General features: G+C 41.2%; 2 protein-coding genes across 16 annotated transcripts; both read right to left on the bottom strand.

Moving 5' to 3' along the window:
- Positions 1-246: 246 nt before the first annotated feature.
- znf217 (zinc finger protein 217) lies at positions 247-5,342 on the bottom strand. Of its 5 annotated transcripts, none has more exons than XM_010737047.3 (5): positions 5,199-5,342; positions 2,386-3,727; positions 2,088-2,195; positions 610-1,992; positions 247-507 (listed from the first exon to the last, which is right to left on the bottom strand). In XM_010737047.3, the coding sequence occupies exons 2-5, from the start codon at positions 3,701-3,703 to the stop codon at positions 395-397; spliced, it is 2,922 nt and encodes a 973-aa protein (XP_010735349.3). In that variant the 5' UTR covers positions 3,704-3,727; positions 5,199-5,342; the 3' UTR covers positions 247-394. The 5 variants fall into 5 exon arrangements, with proteins under 5 accessions (XP_010735349.3, XP_019129325.2, XP_010735350.3 ...); XM_019273780.2 differs by lacking the exon at positions 5,199-5,342 and adding an exon at positions 5,009-5,192 and having other exon boundaries at positions 383-507; XM_010737048.3 differs by lacking the exon at positions 5,199-5,342 and adding an exon at positions 5,023-5,192 and having other exon boundaries at positions 383-507.
- Positions 5,343-10,458: 5,116 nt separating this feature from the next.
- Positions 10,459-23,126, bottom strand: bcas1 (brain enriched myelin associated protein 1). Of its 11 annotated transcripts, none has more exons than XM_019273933.2 (17): positions 22,823-22,946; positions 22,628-22,718; positions 22,409-22,487; positions 21,229-21,635; positions 17,030-17,209; positions 15,988-16,044; positions 15,561-15,596; positions 15,111-15,326; positions 14,887-14,967; positions 14,222-14,284; positions 14,061-14,102; positions 13,861-13,926; positions 13,470-13,508; positions 12,646-12,768; positions 12,459-12,539; positions 11,954-12,169; positions 10,459-11,464 (listed from the first exon to the last, which is right to left on the bottom strand). In XM_019273933.2, exons 2-17 carry the CDS (start codon positions 22,664-22,666, stop codon positions 11,384-11,386), a joined length of 1,806 nt encoding a protein of 601 aa, XP_019129478.2. In that variant the 5' UTR covers positions 22,667-22,718; positions 22,823-22,946; the 3' UTR covers positions 10,459-11,383. The 11 variants fall into 11 exon arrangements, with proteins under 11 accessions (XP_019129478.2, XP_019129479.2, XP_027144745.1 ...); XM_019273934.2 differs by having other exon boundaries at positions 14,887-14,961; XM_027288944.1 differs by lacking the exon at positions 17,030-17,209 and having other exon boundaries at positions 22,823-22,947.
- Positions 23,127-24,377: the final 1,251 nt, after the last annotated feature.

Genomic DNA, 24,377 nt, shown 5'->3' with positions numbered 1-24,377 from the left:
AGAGGTGATCTGCACTTTTCCATTTAGACAAAACAAACTAATGTAGACTAAAGGCCCCAGCCCTGAAATGTCTGTCATATAATTTTCCTCTATTGAAAAAAAATATATATATTAAATTAGAGGAACTTTCTGAGCACGAGTCATCTCTCTTAAACCTGAATATTAAACAAATTTTTGCAGGTTTTCCCAGAAAAAATAAGGTAGCAGCACAGTTCAAATCTAGAGAAAAAAAGGGGGAAAAATACTTTTTCAAACACGACCTGATTCATTTCTATAAAGCACCAGGTGAAACCTTACAAAGAAGTCAGGGTTTGAAAATCCCAAACAAAAAAAGCTCTAATTTTATGTACTACTCAATATTTTTCAACCTTTTTTTTTTTACCTTGGTGCCACTTTAGGTACTTTTGTCAGTGGTCCCATAGCGTTGGTTAGGATAAAGGCCTGAGGGGTCTCTCCTCTGCAGGTTGGGCAGAGTGGGTAAGTGTTGGTACAGCACAGTTCTGCCCCCTGAGAAAAAAATCTATTATTATAAACTTCACAAACTGCTTGAATGTGAGATGTTTGGTGGTTTGTGCAACCTCTCCTGGATACAGCTGACCTAATACGTACCTGCCCTCGGGTTGGCCAGCCCTCCGTGACTGGGGTTGGCTGGTGTGCTGTGGTAGAGAGATGCCAGGTCACTGGGTGTGTAGGAGCGCAGGAGGTTCATCATGCCCCACTCAGTGTCCAAACTTCCTCCAATAGCTGCTGATGTGGTCTTCAGAGGAGCCAAGTTCTCAGAAATGGACGATGGACCCGACCCCTGTGATGTGGTTTTCACACTTCTCTCCGAGATGAGCAGCCTGTTGGATCCATCCCGTGCCGGTCCTCTAAAGCCGGGCTTGTCGCTGGGGTCAGCCTCTCTGTTTGTGGGTACTCCGTACTTTAATCTCTTGCTGGAAGGTTCACCAAAGTCCATCTGGGGGAGGCTCGCGAATCGACTCGACAGGCACAACCTGGCAGCGTCTGAGTGCCAAATGACACCACTCCTCGCTGGGTAACTCCTCTCGCCTATTCCCACTCTGTCCGGGGGGCCCGGTCGGTCCAAAACATACTTGCTTCCCGTGTTGGATTTCCTCATGAGCTCTGTAAACTTGGACGATTCCTGGCTGGGGTGTGCATCAGCGCTTTGTCTCTGACGCTGGGTGTCGACATCGGGTTGGGGTGCATGTACAGGGGACTGTTTAGGACCATGAGGTGGGTTAGCAGGTGTCTTCTCTTGTGGTTTTGGTGGTTGAGGAGGTGGGGACTTGGTCCGACGAGGGTGGCGTCGGTCAATCATCGGCAGTGGGGTGACGTCTTTCCCGTCAAGCGCTGGGGGGCAACCTGTAAAACGTTTTTGCTTCGAACCGCCTGCGAATCCATTCTTTTTTGTACCGTCTGACTTGTCTTTATGGGTTAGCTTTTTGTGCATCATCAGAACCTCTGGGTACATGGTTTTATATGCACAGAACGAACAGGCAATTGGAATTAATGCATTTCTTGGTTCTGCACTGGCAGGGATGGAGAGAGACACTTTTAAGGACAGATTTAATGGGGCCTCAGAGTTCTCATCTTTTATCTCCTCCCTTTCAATCTTCGGGTTAACAGGTACTGGACACTTTACGACATCATCAATCGGGGAGTAAGCAGACTTAGCAATTAATTTCTCATACTCAGCATTCGTCTGGACGAGCGGTTTGCTAGACTTGCTATCTGTGCCATCAAATCTGTCCTCTGGTTTCCCGCCGGTGGACGATTTTGTTCCGGGAACCCAAAGCTTGGATCTAGTCGGAGCAGGGTTTTCGTGGTCATTTTCATGTTTTCCGTCATTAGGAGAAGGCACCAAAGGCACGGGTCTGCTGGGAATCTCCACATAAGGTTTGTCCTTGTGACGCCGATCCAGGTGGTATTTCAGTGAAGTCTTCTGGGCCGCGGCGTAGTCGCAGTAAGCACACTTAAATGGCTTTTCACCTGGAAACAAAACAGTTTGAAAATTTAGGAGCTGTGCGTGATGAACAGATGCCATCTCATTAATTCATCACACGAGCCAAATGTGTTGAATATACCTGTGTGAGTCCTCAGATGAACCGTCAGGTAATAGCTCGATCGGAATGATTTGCCACAGTAGCTGCATTCTTTTGATCTGACTTTTGATCGATCAAAACCATCTTCACCTTCGGGAAAGAAAACAAAGAAGCATAAGGAGCACAGAAAATCATTTAAAAATCACAAAAGACATGTAATTATCCCTCCCAACAGCAGAGGGGGCACTTGGTAACATAGTTCTTTGTGTAAAACAATCCCTAAATCACAGTTTAGACAGCATGAGTGCAGCCTGAGGATGTAATGAACTCCTAAACTCACCTGGACCCAGGTTTTCTGTCAGCGCGGCCTCCTCGAAGCCCTCCTCAGAGCCTTCCTCTGCGTGCTCAAGCGAGCCTGCTCTTGATAACTTCCCATCGACAGAAGTTGGACTCTCCTCGCCACCTCTCTCACGCTTGTGGACCCTGGAGTGAAGGACTAACTGATGGTAGGTCCTGAAGGTTCTCTGACAGTCCTCACAAGTGGTTGGCCTTTCTTTATCTTTCTGCATAAGAGACCTCCGCTGGGGTTCTGGGTGTTCTGCTGCACTCGGCTGCTGAGACCGGAGCTCTCTCCCGAGGACCTCTTTTGTCGCTTTGTCTCCTTGTCCCTCAGACCAAATATTATTCAACTCCTCCTTATCAGAGCCGCATTCTTCGTTGTCTGTGCTTGCTTCCTGGCCGATATCTTTAGTAGTATTCGGACCAACTGCTAACTTGCCTTTTGTAGCCAGTTGCCAGGCCTGATATGTGTTGAAGGGATCCAGCTGGGGGATCCATTTTGATGATTTCTCATGCTGCACACTGTTTCCTGTAGAGCGAGGCATTAGTCTTAGACCGTGGAGAAATGTTTCCTGTTCGACAGGGGATTCAGTAGTGCCATCCTTGCTCTCCTTGTCTTTATCTTTGCCAGGGTCTACCTCTCGGTTATGTACTTTACTATGTTCAACCAAGCTGTCATGGTCGGGAAAGAAAAACCCACAAACCATGCACATTTTGTAAACTGTGACTACGGGCTCAGGAGGTTGATCTTGGACGATGCCATTGACTGTGACGGGGGTCTCCAGGTCTTGCTGGGCCTTGCTCTTTGCTCCTGGCTTCACGTGCATCTTCATGTGATTCTTGAGGAACCACGGCTCTCTAAACCGCCGTCCACAGACATTGCAGCAGTACGTAAAGTAGTCCTTGTGCTTCCTCATGTGGGTTTCCAACTCACCGGCGTCTTGTGAAACCTGGCCGCACACGATACAACTGTGCACCTCCTCTTTTTCGACCGGTAGGCTGCTGGATTTGACCCGGGCTCTCTCCCCCGGGATCCTGAATTCTGCTTCGACTCGCAGCACGGCCGGTTCGTAGAAGGTGGTGGGGTGCTGCGTTAACACGTGGGGTCCTAGCTCATCCTGATGAGCGAAGGTCTGATCACAGAACATACAAGATAATGGCACACTTCCTCCAGATTGCGACACCGCCTTTTCCGAGTAGGTAGTGTGCGGCGTCATGCTCGAGCCGGACCCTGGGATACTCGCATTGTTACTAATAAGAATATCTTGGGCGAGTCCATCTGGGCTCTCCACACACGGGAGCAAAGAATGAGTCGGCATTGTCCTCTAGTCTCGATCAGGAACCTGTAAATAATAGGAAAAGTCTCTTTAGGCGGTATCACAACAGAAAAACAAAAAAAAAATGCTTAAAATAAACCACACAGAGAATTGTCTTCCCTTTTACTGAAACAGGAAATGTATCTTTTTAGCAATCAACTGCACAGACAACTCATTTCCTCTGGCCACTGATAAAATATGTGTACACACACACACCACAAGTGTGTATGCTTAGTTTGTCTCTGGCACACTAACTCGGTTTAATGTATGGATTCATTCCAGGTCACAAACGTCTAAAATCATTTTGCAACCGTTTCCTGATCACGCCCTAATTTCTTGAGAAATGTTACGTGGACCTAAACTTGGCCTTGTTGCCTTGTTGACTCACACATTGTACGTTTTTATAATGGCATGCACTCCTCCTCCTCCAGGTGTAGGTTTTGTTTTCCTTTTTGGCGACCATGGGGACCTCCCCCCCTCCACCACCTCTTTATATCTCTCTCTCCTCCACCTTTCTTTTGTGTGTGTGTGTTTGTCATAGCAGCTCTTTCAGTACGTCTAATGAACTGCTTATACATAAAGAGAAAGAAAGAGAAATTCAAATCACACACTCTTAGTTTGATTAACACAGGAGGAGTGGAGTGACTGGACCAACAAGTTCAAGACAAAAAGCCAGTATGACAAACAACATATGGCAGCCTGCAACCTATTTAATTTAACCTAATAAAAATCAGCTGATTAAAACATGCAGATTACTTTGTCTAAATCTAGTTGTAATTAACTTTAAGTTAAATCCAGGTGAGGCAACTGTCGATAATGAGCCAGTGTGTTTTCTTTAAAGCACACACACACACACACACACACACACACACACACACATGCTGTGTAAGTGTGTGTGTGTGTGTGTTAAAGGTTTAGTGGTTTGGAGATGATGCAGATTAAAACTACTCGAGAGAAAAAAACAAGTTGCTATTACATTAGTATAGTCGCTTAACAATAAGAGGCAGGACACGAGGTTTCCTCGCACAGATCGTACAAACAAACAAACAAACAAACGTTTGCTCAAACTTTAAAACTTGCTTTGTCTTTACTCACGTACGCTTTCACTTTGCTTTGTGTGTGTGTGTTTGAGTTTTTAAAAGCATCTTAAACCATTCGCCATTTGTCGACAAAGTTATGCTGAAGTCGTGAACTCGACAACTCAAACAAACAAAAACAAAAAAAACAAACGTTAAGCGTTAAGAATAAAAAAAAATTTCAAAATAAAAGCCGAAGCTTGACTCCGAACTGTTGTAAGAGAAAACTCACCAAACAATACCTACCAAAGAGTTTCCGGATTAATAATGACACAGATAAAACACACACACACCGAGAGACTCAGCTGTGTGTGTGTGTGTGTGTCTGTGTGTGTGTGCGTGAGCGCGTCTTCATGTCACAACGGCAGTTATTGTTGTTTTATAAAAAAATAAAAAAAAAAGTTAGCCGGAGGACAGCTCACCTATTCAATTGTTTGAAATCATATTTGCTCTACTTGGCGACTCCTCGTCCTCCTCCTCCTCGTCCTCCTCCTCCTCCTCCTCCTCCGTCACCTCCTCCTCCTCCTCCTCCTCACTGTGTGCAGCTGTTGAGCTCCGAGGCGCGCGTGCGTGCGTCCTCCCAACGACTCGCGAAGCGCGTGCACGACAAAACCTTAAAAAAAAGAGAGGGGGTGGTCACGTGGTCACGAATAACAGAAAAAAACTACATTATATATATATTTTATTTATATATATATATATATAAATACATGTAAGCTTGTCTTATATATACATATTTATATATATATGATTAAAAACACCTTCAATTGTTTGCCATGTATTTAAACAGGTATGACAAATCCATTGAATCACTGTCATGTGCTGCTATAAATCACCCAGGTTACATTTCCACACTGCTATACACTAAAAAAGGAAGTGTTTGTTTTTAACTTCAGCCTAAACCTGTTCATAGTCATCTTTAATGTACATAAATAATATCCACACAAACATAAACAAACAGTGGTTTGATGGTTGCTGAATTGAACCTACTTGAAAGTGTATAGTAGCCTCCTCTCTCTCTCTCTCTCTCTCTCTCTCTCTCTTCCACGCTCTTTTCAACGTCATGCATCGGCTACCATGTGGAGATGGGGGAGGGGTGCTTCAAACTTTTTTCACAGTAACATGAGGGATTTTGCAGAAGCAGGTTGGTTGAGTCATGACACCCTCTTCCTATTTCACGACATAAAAAAAAAAAAAAAACATGGCCAGTTTTATATCCAGCTCGGATTTTGTTTTTGTTTTTTTGCTAAACATAGATCTGAAAAAGTCATATGCAGAGCTTAAATACAAAGAGGGAGGCTTTTATAGCCTGTTATGAAAGGAAGGTCATATAAAACCTATAAAAACTATATTATAATAATGCTAAAGATAATACTAAATTTCACCATTGAGTTGCATAGTAAACAAATTCCTCACACTGTTTTCGTCAGATAAAGACATCACCTACAGTAGCACCCACTGGCTATAATGTGAAGTTAAATAACAGCCCCTCCTCCACCCTTTAGAGCCTTTCCAAAGAGACTTCAGCTTAAAGCCATACATCGCACAATCAATGAAGATATTCAGTGGATTTCAGTGTGCATTGACACACACTCACACACACACACACCCTTCTGCTAAATGGCAGCAATGTCTGAAAGAAGAAGAAGAAGGAAAAAAACTTTATCAGTAACCACTCCCAGCTAAGGAACAGTGAACAAAGACCAGAAGGCAGCGTTTGCCAAAACCATCTCTCACTGTAGGCCCGTGTAGTTTCTTCATGTTTTCCTCTTATGTTGATTATCAGACAGCCTATAGGTTAAAAAGTTGTTTTGATACACTTTACCAAATTCAGTTTCTAATGGAAACACAAGCAGACTTCATTCAAATTAGCCACAGCAGTAATTCATGTGATTATTGTGTACATGCCAGATAAAAAAATCACACATTAGTGGAGCTAAAAACATTTTTAATACTTGTTTAGTCTTGTCAAACGGTGGGTTAAATAGAGCACGTGGTTTCTGAGCACATACAGTGCAAATGAAGACATCCTGTGTGTGTGTGTGTGTGTGTGTGTTTTGCATTAAATTAACACGACTCATTTACACGTGTTGCCATAAACAGACAATATTCTCATCACCACCCCACCCCTCCTGCAATACTGTGATTCAATTTTTGGTGTGTTCTTGCTGCCTCACCCTGAGATCCTGTTACACAAACAAGTCTAGTATGTTAATCAAAGGCAACACATGTGACACTTTGAGGCCTCCCTCTCATTTCCTATTGTTCTGTGGCCACAAAGACTCTGAAAGGCTATCAATCTGGAGGGAGAGTGAGAGGCTGTATGATGCCCCAGGATGATGACATTCCCAAGAAGAAGTGTTTGAGCCTATCATAAGCTTTGAAGTACTCAGGCAATACTTCTCTCTGCATATACTCATATTTACAAGTATAATCTTTACTATTAGTAAACTACCTGGGCAGAAGTGTCCCTAAATATAGCATATCATTGGAATATTACTGATGCTTCATAAATGGCGCAAAATCTTAATCTGTAAAGTAATTCCAGCTGTTTGACAAATATTTATTTGATCATAGATTATACTGTGGTTATTTAATTAGCATTCATGCTCTGCAGTGGCAGCAACAAGTGGCCAAACATTGTTTACTTTAAACTGATTTAATTAACTCGCTCCTATTGTTTGTTTGTCTTTATGCTAATGTAATTTCTTCTTTTCCGAAATCCTGCAAACTCATTGTCTCCAATTGTTTCTTTTCCAGAGCAAGCGTACATGTACGCGTTGTTGGGTAAATTCTAATTAAAGATAAAGCAGCAGCATCTTTGACAAAAGTGAATAATTATGTATTCAGTTGACGGACAAGCCTGATAGGAACTGGATCAGCGAATCGTTGGGGGGTGAAAGACGAAAAAAAAAAACGGGCTGTGGTGGTGGCTTCTTTTTTGTCTTGACGTGTCAGGAGCAGCTGACTGCATTGTTCTCCTCCAGATTCACAGCCTGGCTTCTTTCATAATCCTGGTGTCGCTCCTGAAAGACACTGATAATATATAATCTCCTTTCTCACTCCAAGCCAGTCATGTTTATTCAGTGCAGCCAGCTGTTGTGTTGTTGATCGTCAGAGAAATTTAATCAGTCAGCAAAAGCATTCCTTTTTTTTGGGGGGAGTTTCTATGTGTTTGAAAATCCTTTCCCCGGGAACAAACTGAGAAAATGGGGAGTGTGTTTGTTCTGCTGCTAACACACAGTTGTCTGTTTTGACTTTTAGACTTGCTGTTTCTGATGAACTTTTAAGCCTCACAGTGCTTGGATTAATCCTTAATAGTCACATTTATCGTCAATCAATCAAACTAATGTCAATATAATGACTGTCCTGACCCTAATCTTTCGTCAGCTGAGAACTATACAGACTCAAAACATGATCACAGAGATATTTCATGTGCCACACCTCCGCTTTGGCAGAATCTTTATTATGTCAATCTGAATTTAATGCGCAAAATGCTCACAGATTTCATTATGTCAGTCCGAAAGAGCGAATGTGACTCATGATTCGGTCTGAGTCATGATTCGTGATCATCGTGACTGATAGCTGAATTCCGTCAAGAACATTTTTAAACCATAGCAACGCAAGTTGATTCGTATCAAGGTTGTCATAACTATTTCTGTAGCAGCACTGCATCTTGTTAAAGAGGGGGGCGCCGTTCTTTCTCTGCATTTCTGACTTATCTTCGAGTGTTTGCTGTGTTTCTGTTTGCTCGCAGCAAACCGAGTGTAGAAAAGTCAAACTGAAGCATGAAAATCTGAAACTTTTATTTTGAAGTCAAAGGTTTTTCTCAGCTTGAAATCATTGATTTTGTTGGATTTCTGGTTAAAACTATGCGACACCTTTTGTCCCCGAGCACCAACCCCTAAAAACCTCCAGAGAGCATCTGCATCAGAATGCCTCTCTCTAACACACACACAAACATGTGCTGCCTGCAGGACCTGCGGATTCACACTTAGATAAATAAGACTAGATCACTGCTATCAGAATTAGGTGATTATCGGTGTCTTCTCACTCGCTGCCACCTTGAATTGTTTCACTCTAACGTTTCCCCCACAGAAAACAGACTTGCTACACGGGGAACAAGTTCCATGATGCACATTAGTGCTGACAGCAGGCCTCCTGTCAGGCCTCCCTGCCCACTGTTCCCTTGTTCCACCCCCTCTGAGCTCAGAGCATTCACACAGTCACATGCATTGTCCTGGGATGAACCGCAGCAACATGGCAAGTCAAGCAGATCTTGTGCAGTGTGCACGGTTAAATTCATACCCATAACCGTTTTTTTATTTTAATAACCTCGTCGGTTCAGAGCAGACTGCACAGACGGGATTGCCCGGGCCCTCATGAAATTTGATTGCTGTATAGAAAAGCAGTTTCTTTAGAGGCTCACCATTCTGGCATTCTGCATGTGTGGACATGCAGCTGTTATCTTTGCCTGCACCATCTTTTTTTTTTTTTTTGCTGTTGCCAGGACGCTCTGATAAAAGTAAAGAGCATAAGACCAGAAACCAGTGGTGAGGCTCAGTGTGGGCGCTATAAAGTTTGTCATGATTTCATGCTTGATAATGAACATGAGCTCTTTGCACATAGTTTCTCACACTGCATCTTAATGTGAAGCAATCCTCAGTGGGGGAAAGGACAGACAATGGACCACATGTCTTATACAGTGCAAAAAAAAAAAGTACCTTTTTCTCCTTCAGTGCCACGGCAATTACTTTGATGCACAATTTAAAATGATCACACCTATTATAGAGGGTAATGCAAGAGGAGTGTGTCTCATTGATAACAAAGGAGCAGTGTGAGTTATGCCTTCGGGGGCCGCGACTCATCACTTAATGGCGGGTGAATGGAGGGTCTCAGACATTACTATCTAAAACACATCCTTTCCACAGACTTCACACTCTGCTATCCATCATGAAAATTACATCATAAAAGCTAAAAGAAGATTTGAGGGCTTCCTTTACCTGAAATATACAATTCCTTAGATCTTGTTTTACATCTTTTTATCTCTAAGGTGTCTCGTGGATTGTAAAAAAATGTATGAATTAGTATTCATAGTGATGCCCCGGCAGTTGTCTCTCTCTCTCTCTCTCTGTCTGTCTATTGCGGTTACAAATGACGACCTGAGCTGCGGTCAGTTGTCTTCTTTGTGACTGTCAGATCTGCCTGATAGCTGTCACCTGTCTGTCAGTGATACAAATAAATACAACAGACAAAGGCTTCTTGCCTCTACACCTAGATTAGCAAGGCGTGACTCATGTGGCATGCCCACATTACATTGAGGTTAGTGTTTTGACTTGTGTGCAGTAAAATGAATGGAAGTCAATGGTGGAAGAATGTCATGAATGTTGGCTGTTTACTCTAGCTCATTGTTGACATTACTTGAACTTATACAGTCCCTGCACTGTATAACTTTTTGTTTATGCTGTATATATCTTTGCCTGTTAACATCTATGCCCTGCTGTTTGTTCTACATCTTTATTTATACACAGATATACACTGACCTGCATTCGGTTGTCTCAGCAATTGCAGTGATAATTAATAATCTAATCACCGATACTGTTTGTAAAACTCGCTGAGTCATTCGTTCTTGATTATGTTTGCCATCACCGCTATAGTTAATACACCGATGAAGAACAGACGAATGGTGAACATATTTATTGTCTTCGAGATAGCAGAAGTTACACGTACATGCATACACACACACATAGGCAAACAAAAGCACGGAATTAATTGCAACGTATGCCGAACACAAACGACTGACACCGTAAGACTTCTGTTTAATTACATGACATCAGATTAAAAGCTAATCGACGGCCACCTCGGATGCATTTGTTAACATGAACACTTACAATCAGTTCCCCACAGAACAGTAAAGATTGTGATTTTCCCGTACGGCCCCAATACATGACTGTTAGGTATGTATGTGTGTGCTTTAGTCTATATATAGAGCTTACATAAAGTTAAAAAATCTGTAAGTGCAGTTTGTTATATGAACATGCTCCTTTTTTTTATCAGCTGTTACTTTTAATGTCAAACTATCATTTCATATCTTGCATTGCCACAACTGCATGATTCCTCTGGTATGAAGTGTAAAAAATAGAACCTATATGACAATGTGCTTTTAAATGTTTTTTGACAAGTTAATTATTAAAAGCAAAGCGTGGTAACTGTCTATTGCATAAGCCCAATATGTCAGGTTGCAATAACAGAAAGAAGTCACATTAAATGTCTGTAGAAAAGTCTTCACACTCACATTGCTATTCTTGTCAAGACATTTATATGACCAAAAATATATATATATCTCAACAACCTCGCCTTTGTCCATTTCAAATCACCACCAGTTCAACTACCTGCCCACTGTTCACTTGCTTTTATCCTCCCGGTTACTTTTCCTTTCATATTGCAACTTCTAAACAGTAACAAAAACAAAACAACAAAAAAAAGTAGTTAAAGGAATTCAATAAGGGTTGAAAAGGAGATGAGATAAAGAGAGAGAGAGATAAAGACTGAGAGAGAGAGGGGGGAGGAGGGTCTGTACAAGGAAACTTCAGTGTTGGTTTTGGTTTCATTTGGCCTTCTCAGCTGGTTGAGCAATAGCGCCTTGCTCTGTCTGAATCCCGGCATCTGTAGAGTTACGTTTCTGACCCTGAAATGTAAAAGGGAAAAATGTAAATGTCAATGTTTGTCCATGCTAATCCTTTCTTTACATCCATGCCAAGTCCTAATCCTAGTCTCCTAGAATCCTTGTTCTTGATGCTATAGTTGTGGGGAACCATTCATAACTTGAGGTTCTTTGTTTGATTTCCAAAAGCACCTCCTACTTTTTCTCACTTGTGTCATTTCATTAAACTGCACAGCTTGCAACATTGCATGGAATACATGTCTCTCTTTTTTTTTTTATTAACTTGTAAGTGATCAAAAAACCAAACCGTGCAAAAATAATTCACAGGACGTGTAACATGAGAGCACAGCACTGTGAAATAGAGCCCACGCCTTTAAGTTACTTAATGAATCCTTGCTGCCATCTAGTGGAGGTGAAGCTACAAGGTACAAGGTTTTATTATAGGTCTGAATGTGGGGGTTGGGGGTTGGGGGCTGTGGGGTTGGGAGGGGAGGTGGGGGATGCTCTCCTCACAAGAATTTTAAAGAACAGCTGGATGGAGTTCCTCTTCTCCAGTTTCTTGGGCACATTGGCTGCGTCGTCTCCAGATTGGGAGGCCGCTGAGGCCGGTTTATCTACAACCGCCTCTGATGACTTGGCTGCTGCTTTGGGTTCCTCCTTGGCTTTGGCTGCCTGAGCTGCCTCTCCTGCCGCAGCTGGGGCGGGGGTTGCCTTCTTGGGATCGGCAGCCTTTAAAAGTGTTGCGGCCACGAAAAACTGAATTACTCTCTACTCTCTACTCATGAAGTGCAGATGGACTTTGAGGAACACATCAGATGTAAAGTTTGGGATTAGTGTACCGGCTGTTAGGATCGAGTCAACATTATGAGAGGTGATCACAAAAGAATTTATGTTTGTTGTTATGATTTTCAAATATAAAAATGGAGATCAAACATCTGCAAAAGAAGTTGTTTGAGAGCAGGTTTTAATACCAGATGCAATCGATGGAATTACTCCGGTTAATAATGCGTCTATTTACCACTCCAGTTGTTTTCCTGAGGAGCCGAACTCCACTTGTGGAGGCTGCTTGGACTTTTGTTGTCATGCGGTCTAACAGTACCTCAAATTCACATTAATCTGTTACTTTTATGTTTAGTATTTCTACCACAATTCATATTCAAGAGATTTTCAGAGACCCGTCAAGGTTTAAATAAATAGCTTCTTACTTTAGGCTTGAAGAGAGACAGGAAGGATGATTTCGAGCCCGCTTTCTTCTCTTCCTGAACAGGCGGGGGTGGTTCTGGCTTTGGAGTAGCCTCCAAGGTGCTGGCTTTCGAGGGATCCACCTTCTTTTGTCAAAAAGAAAGAAGAAGAAAGGGAAATACACATCATGAGCTATTAATGAATTTCATTTGTGTCTATCATTGAAGCTGACAGAGTGTGGGCAGGAGCTGCCACCTGTGAAGTGAAAGAAGAAGGTAAAAGGGGGCAGAAAAATCCAGGGTCAGAGCAGAAAAGGAGGCAGACAAATCTGATAAGAACCGGCGCCTGTAAGAAGAAAGAAGCCCACATTGTCATGTGCAAAAGTAAAGAATATTAGCATCTCTAAAAAAAGACAGAAAGAAAATAGGAAAGGGAATAATTCTCCACCGAAGATGAGAGAGAGAAAATTTAAGAAATAGTTCAACACAGTGGGAAATACTCTCATTTGCTTTCTGGCTATAAGAGATGAGAAGATGGATACCATTTTCATATTTGATGGTTCGTTTAGCATAAAGAATGGAAACAGCTATCCAAAAGTAATAAAATCTTACTCTTTAGCATGTTATATCTTGTTTGTTCAGTCCATGCATAGACAAAGCGGAAAGTAAGAACATACAACATGTTAATCGTGAGCTTTAGAGGCACTAGTAGGCCAGCTGTTTCTATTCTTTATGCTAAGCTGCGCTAAGTTAACCATGAGAGTGGTATCGATTTCCCAACCTACTGTAACTCGTGGTAAGAAAGCAAATGAGCGTATTTCCCGATGTGTCGAACTCCTTTAATTTACCTCATCTTCTACCACTGGCTGTGGTACTTCTTCCACCGTCTGCAGGGAAGGAAAAATTATTTGTTTTCCCATTCGTTCAAATGCTGAATTCATTCAAAATGCTGAATGAAATGCAATAAATCACGGGCTGACTCATCTGTCATGATGGAGATTTACAGCAGGGATTAATTGGTGAGTGAATTAATTCGTCAAAACATGAAATATAGTCGGCCTTTTTTTTTTTTTTATAAACTGCAAATGCCAAATTTCATGTGTGTTAAGTGAAATGAATGAAAGATTATGTTTGGTTCAGCGTAATAATTGGTACATCTGGTACACCATCATGTCAGAGGCGCCTGTAGAGTGAAGAAAATTAAGAATTAATATTCCCAAGCACTTCCTGCTGATTTACCTGCTCTTCTACAACTAGCTGTGCCACTTCCTCTGCTGTCTCTTGAGCTTCAACATTTTGTTCGCTCTGAGCAAATGAATCAGAACATGTCAAATAAATCTATGCATTGTGATTAGAGGTTTGATCAGAAGATTTTTTTTTTTTCCACTCCCTGAAAAAAGACAAAACCCCAAAGAGTGAGAGCTCTCCTTTTGATTTACCTGGACTTCTACAACTGGTTCTGGCACCTCCACTGGTGTCTCCTGCAGAGCAAAACTAATTTTTTATTGCGAAGAGATTCAAATTAAGAAAAATGCTGTAATTTACTTTAACATCCTAAAAAAAAGATGACTCGAACCGAGAAGATACTCTATGAGGTTACCTGAACTTCTACAACTGGTTGTACCTCTACTTCTACTGCTGGCTGTGGTTCCTCCTTGTTTGTCTGCAGGACAGTGAAGGAATTTTTCTGTTGTTAGTTAAAGCCAGCAAGACAGAATGGAAATGTCCTCGTGAACAGAGAGAAAGTTTTAATCATGAAATGCTTTAATGTGTTAGCACGGTGATGCGGCATCACTGACTAATATGAACTGGTTAAAGGGATAGTTTGACAATTTGGGAAACATTTATGAGCTTTCTTGGAAAGAGTTAGATGAGAAGATCGATCGCCGTTCTCCTAATTCAGTGCACAGGCATGAGAGCAGTATCAATCTTTTTATCCGACTCTAAGCAAGACAGCAAAAAAAGGTGTATTTCCCAAAATGTTGAACTATTTTCGATCTTTATACCACCAATATAATATCATCATGAAAATATGGACTGTGGTAGAAACAGTGGTGTTAATATAAGGCCATTTTTCCAGAGAACCGTTCTGACCGAAGTCACATTATTTATTGCTTGTCAGGGTAAATACACAATTGCTGCGAGTCCCAATTTGGAAACAGCAAATCGTTTCAAGTTTCTTCCACCTCCAGACAAATCAGCTCTTGTTCAAGTTAGTAACAGGATGAGCCATGGTCAGTTTGAGAATATGATAATCTACTGTACCACTGGTGCAGTCTTGGCCGGGGCATTGGCTCCACTTGCTGAAGCGCCTTTGCCTTTGGGTGCCTTGATACCTATCTGTACCTCAAATTCACATACAGTATGTTTCACACTACGTTATAATGTGACACACTGTGGAATATGCACTCACTGAAAGACCACATGATTAACAATCCCTTTAAAATAATCATCTCATCTTGCAATCGTCACTTTTGCAGTTTATTTACCTTTGAGCGGAAGAATTTGCTCAGAGTATCTTTGGCTGATTTTCCTTTTGAGGCCTCGGGTTCCTTCGCAGCAGCTTTGGGTTCTTCTTTTGGCGTGGGTTTTACAGGTTTGGCAGCTGGTTCTCCTTTGACTTCCATTTTCGGTGGCTCTGGAGGAGGGGGTGGTGGGATAGACATTCCTTTGGGTGCTGCTGGGGGCTCAGATACTTGTGCAACCTATTCAAGAGAGCATGTGTTAAAATGATAGTTTCATATCCACGCTGTCTCCACATTTTAAGATACATTTTAGGTGAGCTATGATGACATAAACACAAAGTTTTTTGTCCAACATAAGCTATTAAGATGGAATTAGCATATAAAATAAAACATAAGCAAATAAAATGGCCTTTCACACTATAGAAAGGCCACTAAACTACAGAAATAAAAGCACTTTATGGGCAGTGTGCTCACAGTAGTGGTTGCCGCTGGTTGGCTCTCCTTCTGGGACTATTTGGCAACAGAAAAAGGGAAGCGGTTAGAGACATAAAGTCAAACTGAAGCGAACAAATATCTGCAAAAAGCTTACATGTCCTAAAGCAATAGGAGAACTTACTGATTCTTTAGAAATTAAATGTATTTTTGGGGAGAATCAGGGAATTCAAGCAGGAACAGAAATGAAATGCCAGCTAGCAACCGGCAAAAACTTTATTTTTGTTCAATATATAATAATCAAACCTCAACATTTCTTTGATACAGCTTTGTAAACCAAAATAGGCATGATATAAAATGGAAATCGAAATAAAAAACAAACAATAATATCAAAATCATATGAATAAACCCATGGTGATACTGTTATTATTATCGGTTAGTTATAAGTGAGTCATAAACGTCTGTTCACCTGATCTTTTGTTGCATCAGGAGTTGCTGTTTCCTTTTTGGCTGTTTTTGGAGTCACCTGTGCAACAATACAAAAAAAATAATCTGTCTTTAAAAACTTATTATTCATGCCACACATACAAGACGCCTGTCGTTCAAACGTTAAATGTCTTCGCATTATAATACTGCGTGGAGCTGGCAATGAAGCTGTAATGTTAAACATTCAGAATCAGCATATACATAGCTGATGTAACGGGGACAGAAAATGAATTACTCAGATAAAACAGAAGCCTTTCATGGACGCAGACATAGGCCTTTATGGTAAGCTAACTGAGGCACACTGAGGTCCCTGACAGAGCACATACAGTACATGCGCTGTCATTGTGACAGCCATTGTGCTCCGGCGATGGCGTAGGCCTGCCCTCGCTCTATCTTCACAAATCTCAACTTCCAACTTGCACAGGCCTCCCTTGTGAGCTCACACTATGGGTTGAACAATAGGCCACCACATTCCCGCATGTTCAAAGACTTGATTAGCATGGGGCTAGGGCAATGGTAACTCTTTAAAACGGCATGAGTCCAAAAGACAGCACGATGAAGAGGAAACACAATGGCTGCTTGTTGTAGGTTTTCCATCAGGCACTGTCATCGTGACAGATTCAGTTATGGATACTGGCATAAAACTCCCGTTTCACATATCTCAATATAGAATAAGAGCAATCACACACACACACACACCAATCAAAACTGAAATCATCTTCACCAGTTAATTTATTATCGTTGATTTACACTTTATCAGGCAAATTACCACATTTCTTGGCTTCACTGAGGCTTTTAAGTAAAAAATTGGAACACAAATTAACTTAATTTTTGTTGTTTGAGCAGCTGTTCGCCTTCAGTAATAGTTGGCGACAACAAGGGTGGATTTGTTTTTGCACTTTTGATTACAGCAGTTCTTCAATTAATTTTCTCCAAGCAGCAGTCTAATTTTTACAAGCGAGGCAATTAGAAATATCAAGAAGCGCATACAAACCACGCTTAATTTCTCAAATCCTGTCACTTACTAGTGTTTTGAAGAAGTTCATAACTGGATTCTCTTCGGCGAGACTGTCCACTTGGATTTCCACAGGTTGACTGTTTCCGTTGTCAGTTTCGGGAGCTTTTTCTTCCTCTGAGCTCTGGTCTAGAGTCACACTCTCTGGCTCCGTTAATGATTCTGATTCTGGGTTTAGGTTAGCTGTCTCCTATACACCATCACAAAGAATTAGCCTTTTGAGAATTATGTTAGAGCAGCGGAGCTGATATGCAAGCAGTGAGTGTCTTAATCGCAGCATTGAGATGGGAGCACAATTCCAACCATGCCTCTGCCTACTCGGGGCATTGTCAACAATCACCCTTTTATTAATGTTTGTGTCCCACCCCTCACTCATTGATATTCAACAATGTGTGAGAGTTATGCTCTGAGAAATGTCAGGAAACTCAAATACCTTGCTGTATCTTGATGGCATCTTTAAACTGGTCGACCCTGATTTTAAGATCATTTTTTTGTGAATTTGTTCCCTTTAGTTTTTCTTCAATGTGGCCTGATTAAAATATAGTTTCAAACTAAGTCACAGCTATTCTTTTTTCTGGACCAAGGCCTACTGTTTCTCACTAAACACTGACCAAAGGAATGCAAATAAATTATGTATAAATTCATGAATGAATAAGACATTTTTCAAGCCTTTAAAGCCAGTGTTTTCATTTTTGATTTTATTGGAAAATGTTTCAGTACTTTACAATGTGAGCTTTGTGTCGGCGATATATACAAACAAAAGGCACTTTGCATTATTATAAAACACAAATCATTTTACAATCCAGTTGTAATTACTACCAAATACCATTAAACACATGATAGACCAATTTTTTTTACAAACAGAAACAATTTCTTCAAAACTTTACTGTTGTTCTTTGTTTGGAGCCACATGAATGGTAACAGTAATAGTGTATCCCATTGAAGACTGACTGCAACCTAGAAAGTAAATTGTTCATGTCTGTACTTCAAATGGTTTTTGCGCTTTGGGTTGAATCTGTTGGGTTCACCAATGATTCATTCTCTCCCTCTGTGATCTCTGGTGCTTCTTTATCTGAAGACACGAGGTTAAATTCAGTTGCAACGTTTTCCGTAATGATTTCTTCCACAATGGTCTCAAGAACAGCCTCGACGCGCTCTGCAACAGACTGAACTGAAGTGCCAGTGTCAGAATCTTTAGAGTTTTCGATGATCCACGGTACTTCCTTCCACTGTAGTCACAAGGTTACATTCAGCCGTAATGTCTTCCATGATGATTTCTTCCACAATGGTCTCAAAAACAACCTCAACACACTCTGCCATAAGCTCATCTGAAGCGACAATTTCCGAGTCTTTAGAGTTTATGTCAACGGTAGTTGAAACATCTCCAGAATTATCCATTTCATGTATTACCTCTTCTGTAACTTCATCTACCGTTGTCCCAACAATTACCACTAGCATTTGTGACTCAAGAGGGCTCGCACTCTGTTCCACGGGCTCTACAGGACTGGGATCAGTTGGTTCTTCCACAGCAACCACAGATGGAGCGACATTGTCCTCTTGTACTGAAACGTGAGGCTGAAACTCTCCTGTGACCAATAAAACATCATCAGATTCTTTAGTTTTTATTCCCACAGGGTCATTGGAACTGGTAACCTCTCCTCCAGTAGATGACTCAAGGACAGTGGTATCATCCTCCACACTTCCAGGCACTGCTTCAAATTCATTTGATAAAGCCTCTATAGCTTCTTCATTCAGCTCCTCAGCAGTTGTCTCACTTGGCTCTTCTGAAATGGTAAGAATCGTATCTAGTTCTCCAGAAAGGGGCATAAAATATGTTGCAACGATCACCTCTTCTTCCAGGGGGAGGTCATTATCCATCGCAGGGTCCTGTGGAGTGATGGCACTAAATTCTTGAGAGAGGACATCAATTGCTGCTTCTAGTATCATGGCAATGGCAGGACTTGGTTCTGCTTCTTCAACCGTTCCCTCATGAACTATCACATCTTCACCAACCTTAGCAGTCTCACCTGTAGCAATAACTTCAGGAATACACTCAGGCTTCACTTCATTATCGGGAGAATTTAAAATGTCCTCCAAAAGTTCCTCAATAGTGATGAGCTCATTGGATGGAGCGCCTTCTTCACTTACATCCTTGAACTCGACAGCATCTTCAGCGTTGACCTCTTCATGGGCAGATTCCTCCTTAACTAGAATTTGTGTCGCAACAAGATCAGAAAGTTCTTTGACTTGGTTTGCAGATGTTGGATTTGGCTCCTCGCAAACAACCTCCGTGATTGCTTCTGCCACCGTTGTCACAGGCTTTTTGTCTAGGGAAGGTAGGTCATTTGCTTTCCCGGCCTCAGGAGTGACAGCATTATACTCAGGTTCAGCAACTTTAATCACCACCACATCAGCTGACACCTCCCTGGTTCCTTCAATATTGTCTTCAGTAATTACTTCAGCTACGCGTGGCTGTGATGTGTTTACAGCAGGAAAGTCAGTGGAATCAGAATCAGCGGCGAAAACCGCGTTAACGCAATCTGCCACCACTTTAGGGAGGCTGAAAGAGAACTCCAACGGCGCAGTTTCATCAACATTATTATCTTCTGTAACTATTTCACATTGTGTAATGGATTTGTTTGGAGTAAGTTCTGGTTCTGCAGAAATTTCTGGCATTTCAGGAACGTCGGTTTTGATGTGGCTGATTTCAAAAATGTCTGTAATTTCTACTCGCTCTGCTCTGAACACTATATACTCGTACACATCGTTCCCCCTGATGACCACTTCTTCAATGCTGATCTCAGCTGTCTCGTCGCCTCGGGGATCCTCACCTGCCGTTTCTTCAAAAACCTCCTCGGCCATGACAACAGTTTCCGCCGTCTCGACAATGACTGTATCATCATCATCGCCAGTTTGCGTTGAAATGTCTGCTTTGCTTTCTGTGTCCGTTTGCGTTGATACTTCAGCTTTTTGATGTAGATTTTCCAAGTCCTCTCTATGCTCAGCGACAATCATGGTGGCAGCTTCGTCTCCAATGGAGCCCGACTCCTTTATCATGAGAACATTCAAGTTTAGATGAAATACAGTTGTTCTTGGTTCCGGAACAAATATAACAACCACGTGCATGATCACACTGTGAGTTAGCAGCAAATTAAACAAAAACTCATTCTACAACAACAGTCCTGCAATAAATACCTGAAAAAATACTTGTTTTAGTTACTGTTGATATAATGTGACAAAGCTATTAATCAAACTCTGTGGTAGTCTTTAAGATTGTTGCAGCAGAATGCATCATTTTGTAATATCTTATGTTTTATCTATGTAAAAAAAAACTTGCCAATGCAGTGTTGTCACAAAAACTTAAACTACAAATCTTCAAAACTGGTTTAACACGCAACTGAACTAACAACAGCTTTTAAAGTAAGGTTTTATTTATTGCAGGGCTGGTGTGTATAACATTTTAGAAATGTTGAGGGGTTGTTAGTGATGTATTTGTTTCTTGATTACAGAAATGAGTTATTTCTTTTTGTGCTTTATGATTTTAGACTGGTTTATGTTCCACTAAGGAAATCAAATTTAATGTGATTTGGCAGCCAGATTGGTTTAGAGGTTAGTGCAGAACTGTAAAAGATAAGATAAATCTAATGAAAAGACCAAAACCAACAATTCATTGGTCCTTCTCTTAATGCTTTCTGGTTTCCCTACTCTCCTGTTGTAGCATGTAAATCTTCAACTATGCCTTTAGATATTTATTTCAAGGGCTAAATCATTTTCTGAAAGAGCTGGGCACTCTTGAGGACTACATTTAGTGGAAGAATAACACACATTTGTTGCTTTACTCCTTCCACCAGCTGGACAGTGTATGTGGAGTCTAAATAAACTCCATTTGTATGAGATGAATTCAAACCATTCTCTCCCCAAATACTCCCCCTGTTTCCTCGACATATTTACTGCCTCCATTAGGGACAAATTTAGACACATTACGACTCCAAGAGTTAGGTCTATATCTGGTTCAACATAATGAAGGGAAATGCTGCCCAGTGCAACAGTGTGCTCAGTTTTTATTGTGAACAACAATGGAGGTCAAAGGCACAAGCTACCATGCTTTCCCAGGCGACACCTGTTGGTATCAGTATCAACTCATTGGGGGTTTTTGTCTTTTCATGGTATTAGTATCACTATTGTTTAAAAGTTGAAAAGCTTACTCACCGGCTGTGGCTCAGCAGCAGGAACACTTACATCTGTCGGATTATCGTTTGGGATCTCTTTTTCTTGAATTTTCTCGACCGGTTCAGCTGGAGGTCCTGCCTTCTTCTTGAACATATTGCCAAAACCTCGAGCTTTTTCTCCTTTATTTTTCTTTGCTTCTTCCTTCTTGACGGCGGGTTCAGGGGTTGCAGGTGTTGCAGGGGGTTCAAGGGTTGCAGGTGTTGCAGGGGGTTCAGGGGTTGCAGGTTTTTCAGGGGTTGCAGGGGTTTCAGGGGTTTCGGAGATAACCAGAGCCTCGGCTTTCTGAGCGACTGATTCGACTACCACACAATCAGGCTCAGTTAATTCTATGGCGTGGTTTAAGGAGAGAGGTCCACCATTTGTTTTGACTACGGTCTCACCGTTAACTGCAAAAGAGAAGAAGACGTTATCAAATAAGAAATGAATCAAATTTCAAAATCGGAACCTGCTAAGTCCATGTTGCAATCATTTATCTTATGTAATTTATCTCTACTTATGTGAGACTGGTGCATCTTCTTTTCCAACAAAGATCACTGTTGTTTTTTTAGATAACAGCTGATTTGAATGCTAAACCTTTTGCACACAACATTAAATTCATGAATGATTTCCACTTCTTGGAATCTAGGTGCAGTTCTCCATGAAGTAAACATGGGATAGTCGCCGTGAGTAAAGTGACATTATCTATCTCCAGCGTCAACATTAGCTCTTAGACAAACTCAGGTTCCAGCAGGAATCCTACAGCATTATTGTTACTGCAGGCGGACAAACCACACCATGACAGGTTAAATAGAAGGTCCTTCTCAATATCAGAGGCTACGCCCATAGTTTACATTGGAGGACTCGAGACACAGTCCAGCTGGGAGTCACTGTGTTTACAAAGTATTATAGGAGTCCAAAGGACTAGTCCAGCATAGACATGGAGAGATCAGCTGATTTTGTTTGTCATGGACTTAGATACCAATATGTTAAGATAAGACAAAAGAAAATAAAGAAAACCTAATCTTCTCTCATCGTCACATTCTCCAAATTTAGAGAAAAATATGTCTTTATGTCTGTATTTATATATGACATATTATCACTCAAACAGTTAAACCGGGATCTTTCATTACTTTTTTTTGTTAATTTTCTTAACAAGGAGAAATGAAGAAATCTCACTCACAGTCCAATCCATTAGATGTGATGCTTGCAGAGACGCCATTCACTGATCCATTCTCATGCTTCTCGGGAATTGTCCCATTCTATAAAAGACAATAAAGAAATATTGATAACACTATGTTAGCGTCACAGTTCGCAAGACATCATTTACAGCAAGTTACATTCTCAAACATTTCAGATCTAAGAAGCATCAGCTGTTCATTCATTTGTTGTGTAATTTTACCTTTGTTAGCTCGTTGCTCTTGGAGTTCTCGTTTCCCATTTTTCCCACTTGAGATCTGCAGTCAAAGGTTGACTTTGAATTTCAGATTCAACTGAAAAAAATTAAATAGAAAAAAATACAGTTTTGTTACGTTGCCTTGGCAAGCAATCAGCAATCTTGAAGCGATCGACTTAAGTTACCATTCAAATATCTCACCTTGTTACACTCCTGTAAAACAAGCAAGTGCTATCCTCCTCAAGAAAAAAAAACATATGAGAAGCGTTGTCCCTGTCAGAGAGAGTCACTGATCCTGCCCAACTGTGTATATAGGCTATTGTTAGCAGGCTATTTTATGTGTGCTTTAAAATGGGTGGGACTGTTTTTAAGTAATCAATTGGATTTCCTCCAGTGAAAAGCCCGCCATACGCCCAACAGAGCGATGGTGCTCATTAGTAAAGACACATGATCAGCTCATCATGATCTCTGTGAATTTAATGTAAAACACCCCAACGACACATGAGGTTATGCTCTCAGTCAATCAATGCCTCGATGATAAGTTGGTGCTGGTTGACTTTTGGGTGACAGGAATGAAACAGGATGCGTGTTAAGGATATCATCCTGGCATGTTTCCACACTGTGAAAACAAAAAAAATAAATAAATGTTTGCACTGACAGTCATGCTCTACTAACCTGCTTATTTTGGTTTCCGTAAATCTTCAAGCGTGTTATGATTTAGGTCGTTATGATCAGGATTTTTTTAAAGATTCAGATTTAGAGTTTGTTGATCACAAGAACAGCGAAAAAAACAAAACGACACTCACTCGACCTGCCTTAAAAATATCCACTGTACTGCTTTGATATTTTATCTTGCAAGGAGCAAGTATCTGCAGCATTATCACAGTCAATCAAGACACACAAAGAGCTCTGTTAATGAAATCATCTGCCTTTAAAGACTTCCACATAGTCATGTTTAGATGTCTCTGAGGGTCTGTCAATGCGTCAATACACACAGGACGATCTAAGAGACGTTCAGGGACTTTAGCTCATCAACTGAGCTTTTATTATTCTCATCCTTTTTGTTTGGTGCTTCTGTGAGTAAGTGATCATGCTGACAAAAGCTCCTTAAACACTCATTTTGTTTTATCCTCCATCACCTCTAAGAATTTAAGCCTCTTTGTGCCAATAAACCAAAGCACAGTTGAGTTTATCTCAGCGTGTTACCACAAATAATTGCAAAATAAACTGCAAATGTGCAGTATTTATTGAATTCATTATGACAAGGATTGGAATGCGTGAACACAATGTGCCGATTGTAGCCTATAGCCTGCACATTGAGGTGGGAGTTGGATTCCCCTGTTTGGATTGTGCACTTCTGACTTCATGCAAAGGCCGAGAGCCTTTGAGCAGCTGAGAGACCTCAAGCAAACTCTTTATGATGTACCAACGCAATGGCAGCCCACTAGTTTTTATTAGCGGAACAACCCTTACAAAAAATGCCTCGGACGTCACGTCATTGAACTCAAATAACAACATGATTTCTTGGATGATTTTTCATACGGTACACTTTATTGATATCTTCCGCAGCTACGGTCAGAATCGGATTAATAGTACTCGAGCTTTTGGTGGATGAATTATGTAAATATTTGAACTTGGGTGCAGCACTGTTTGCTGTGGAAATATTTACATAGCAGCAGTTCCGGTTTGATATAACCAGCTAGTTTGACATATTGTAAGCAAGTCTGCACATTTCTAGAGGTAATTAATGAAAGTG

This window comes from Larimichthys crocea, chromosome XV (genome assembly GCF_000972845.2).
Source record: "Larimichthys crocea isolate SSNF chromosome XV, L_crocea_2.0, whole genome shotgun sequence".
In the NCBI taxonomy this organism is placed as follows: domain Eukaryota; kingdom Metazoa; phylum Chordata; class Actinopteri; family Sciaenidae; genus Larimichthys; species Larimichthys crocea.
Note: the sequence above shows the minus strand (reverse complement) of the source record. Positions and strands in the feature narration are given on the sequence as shown.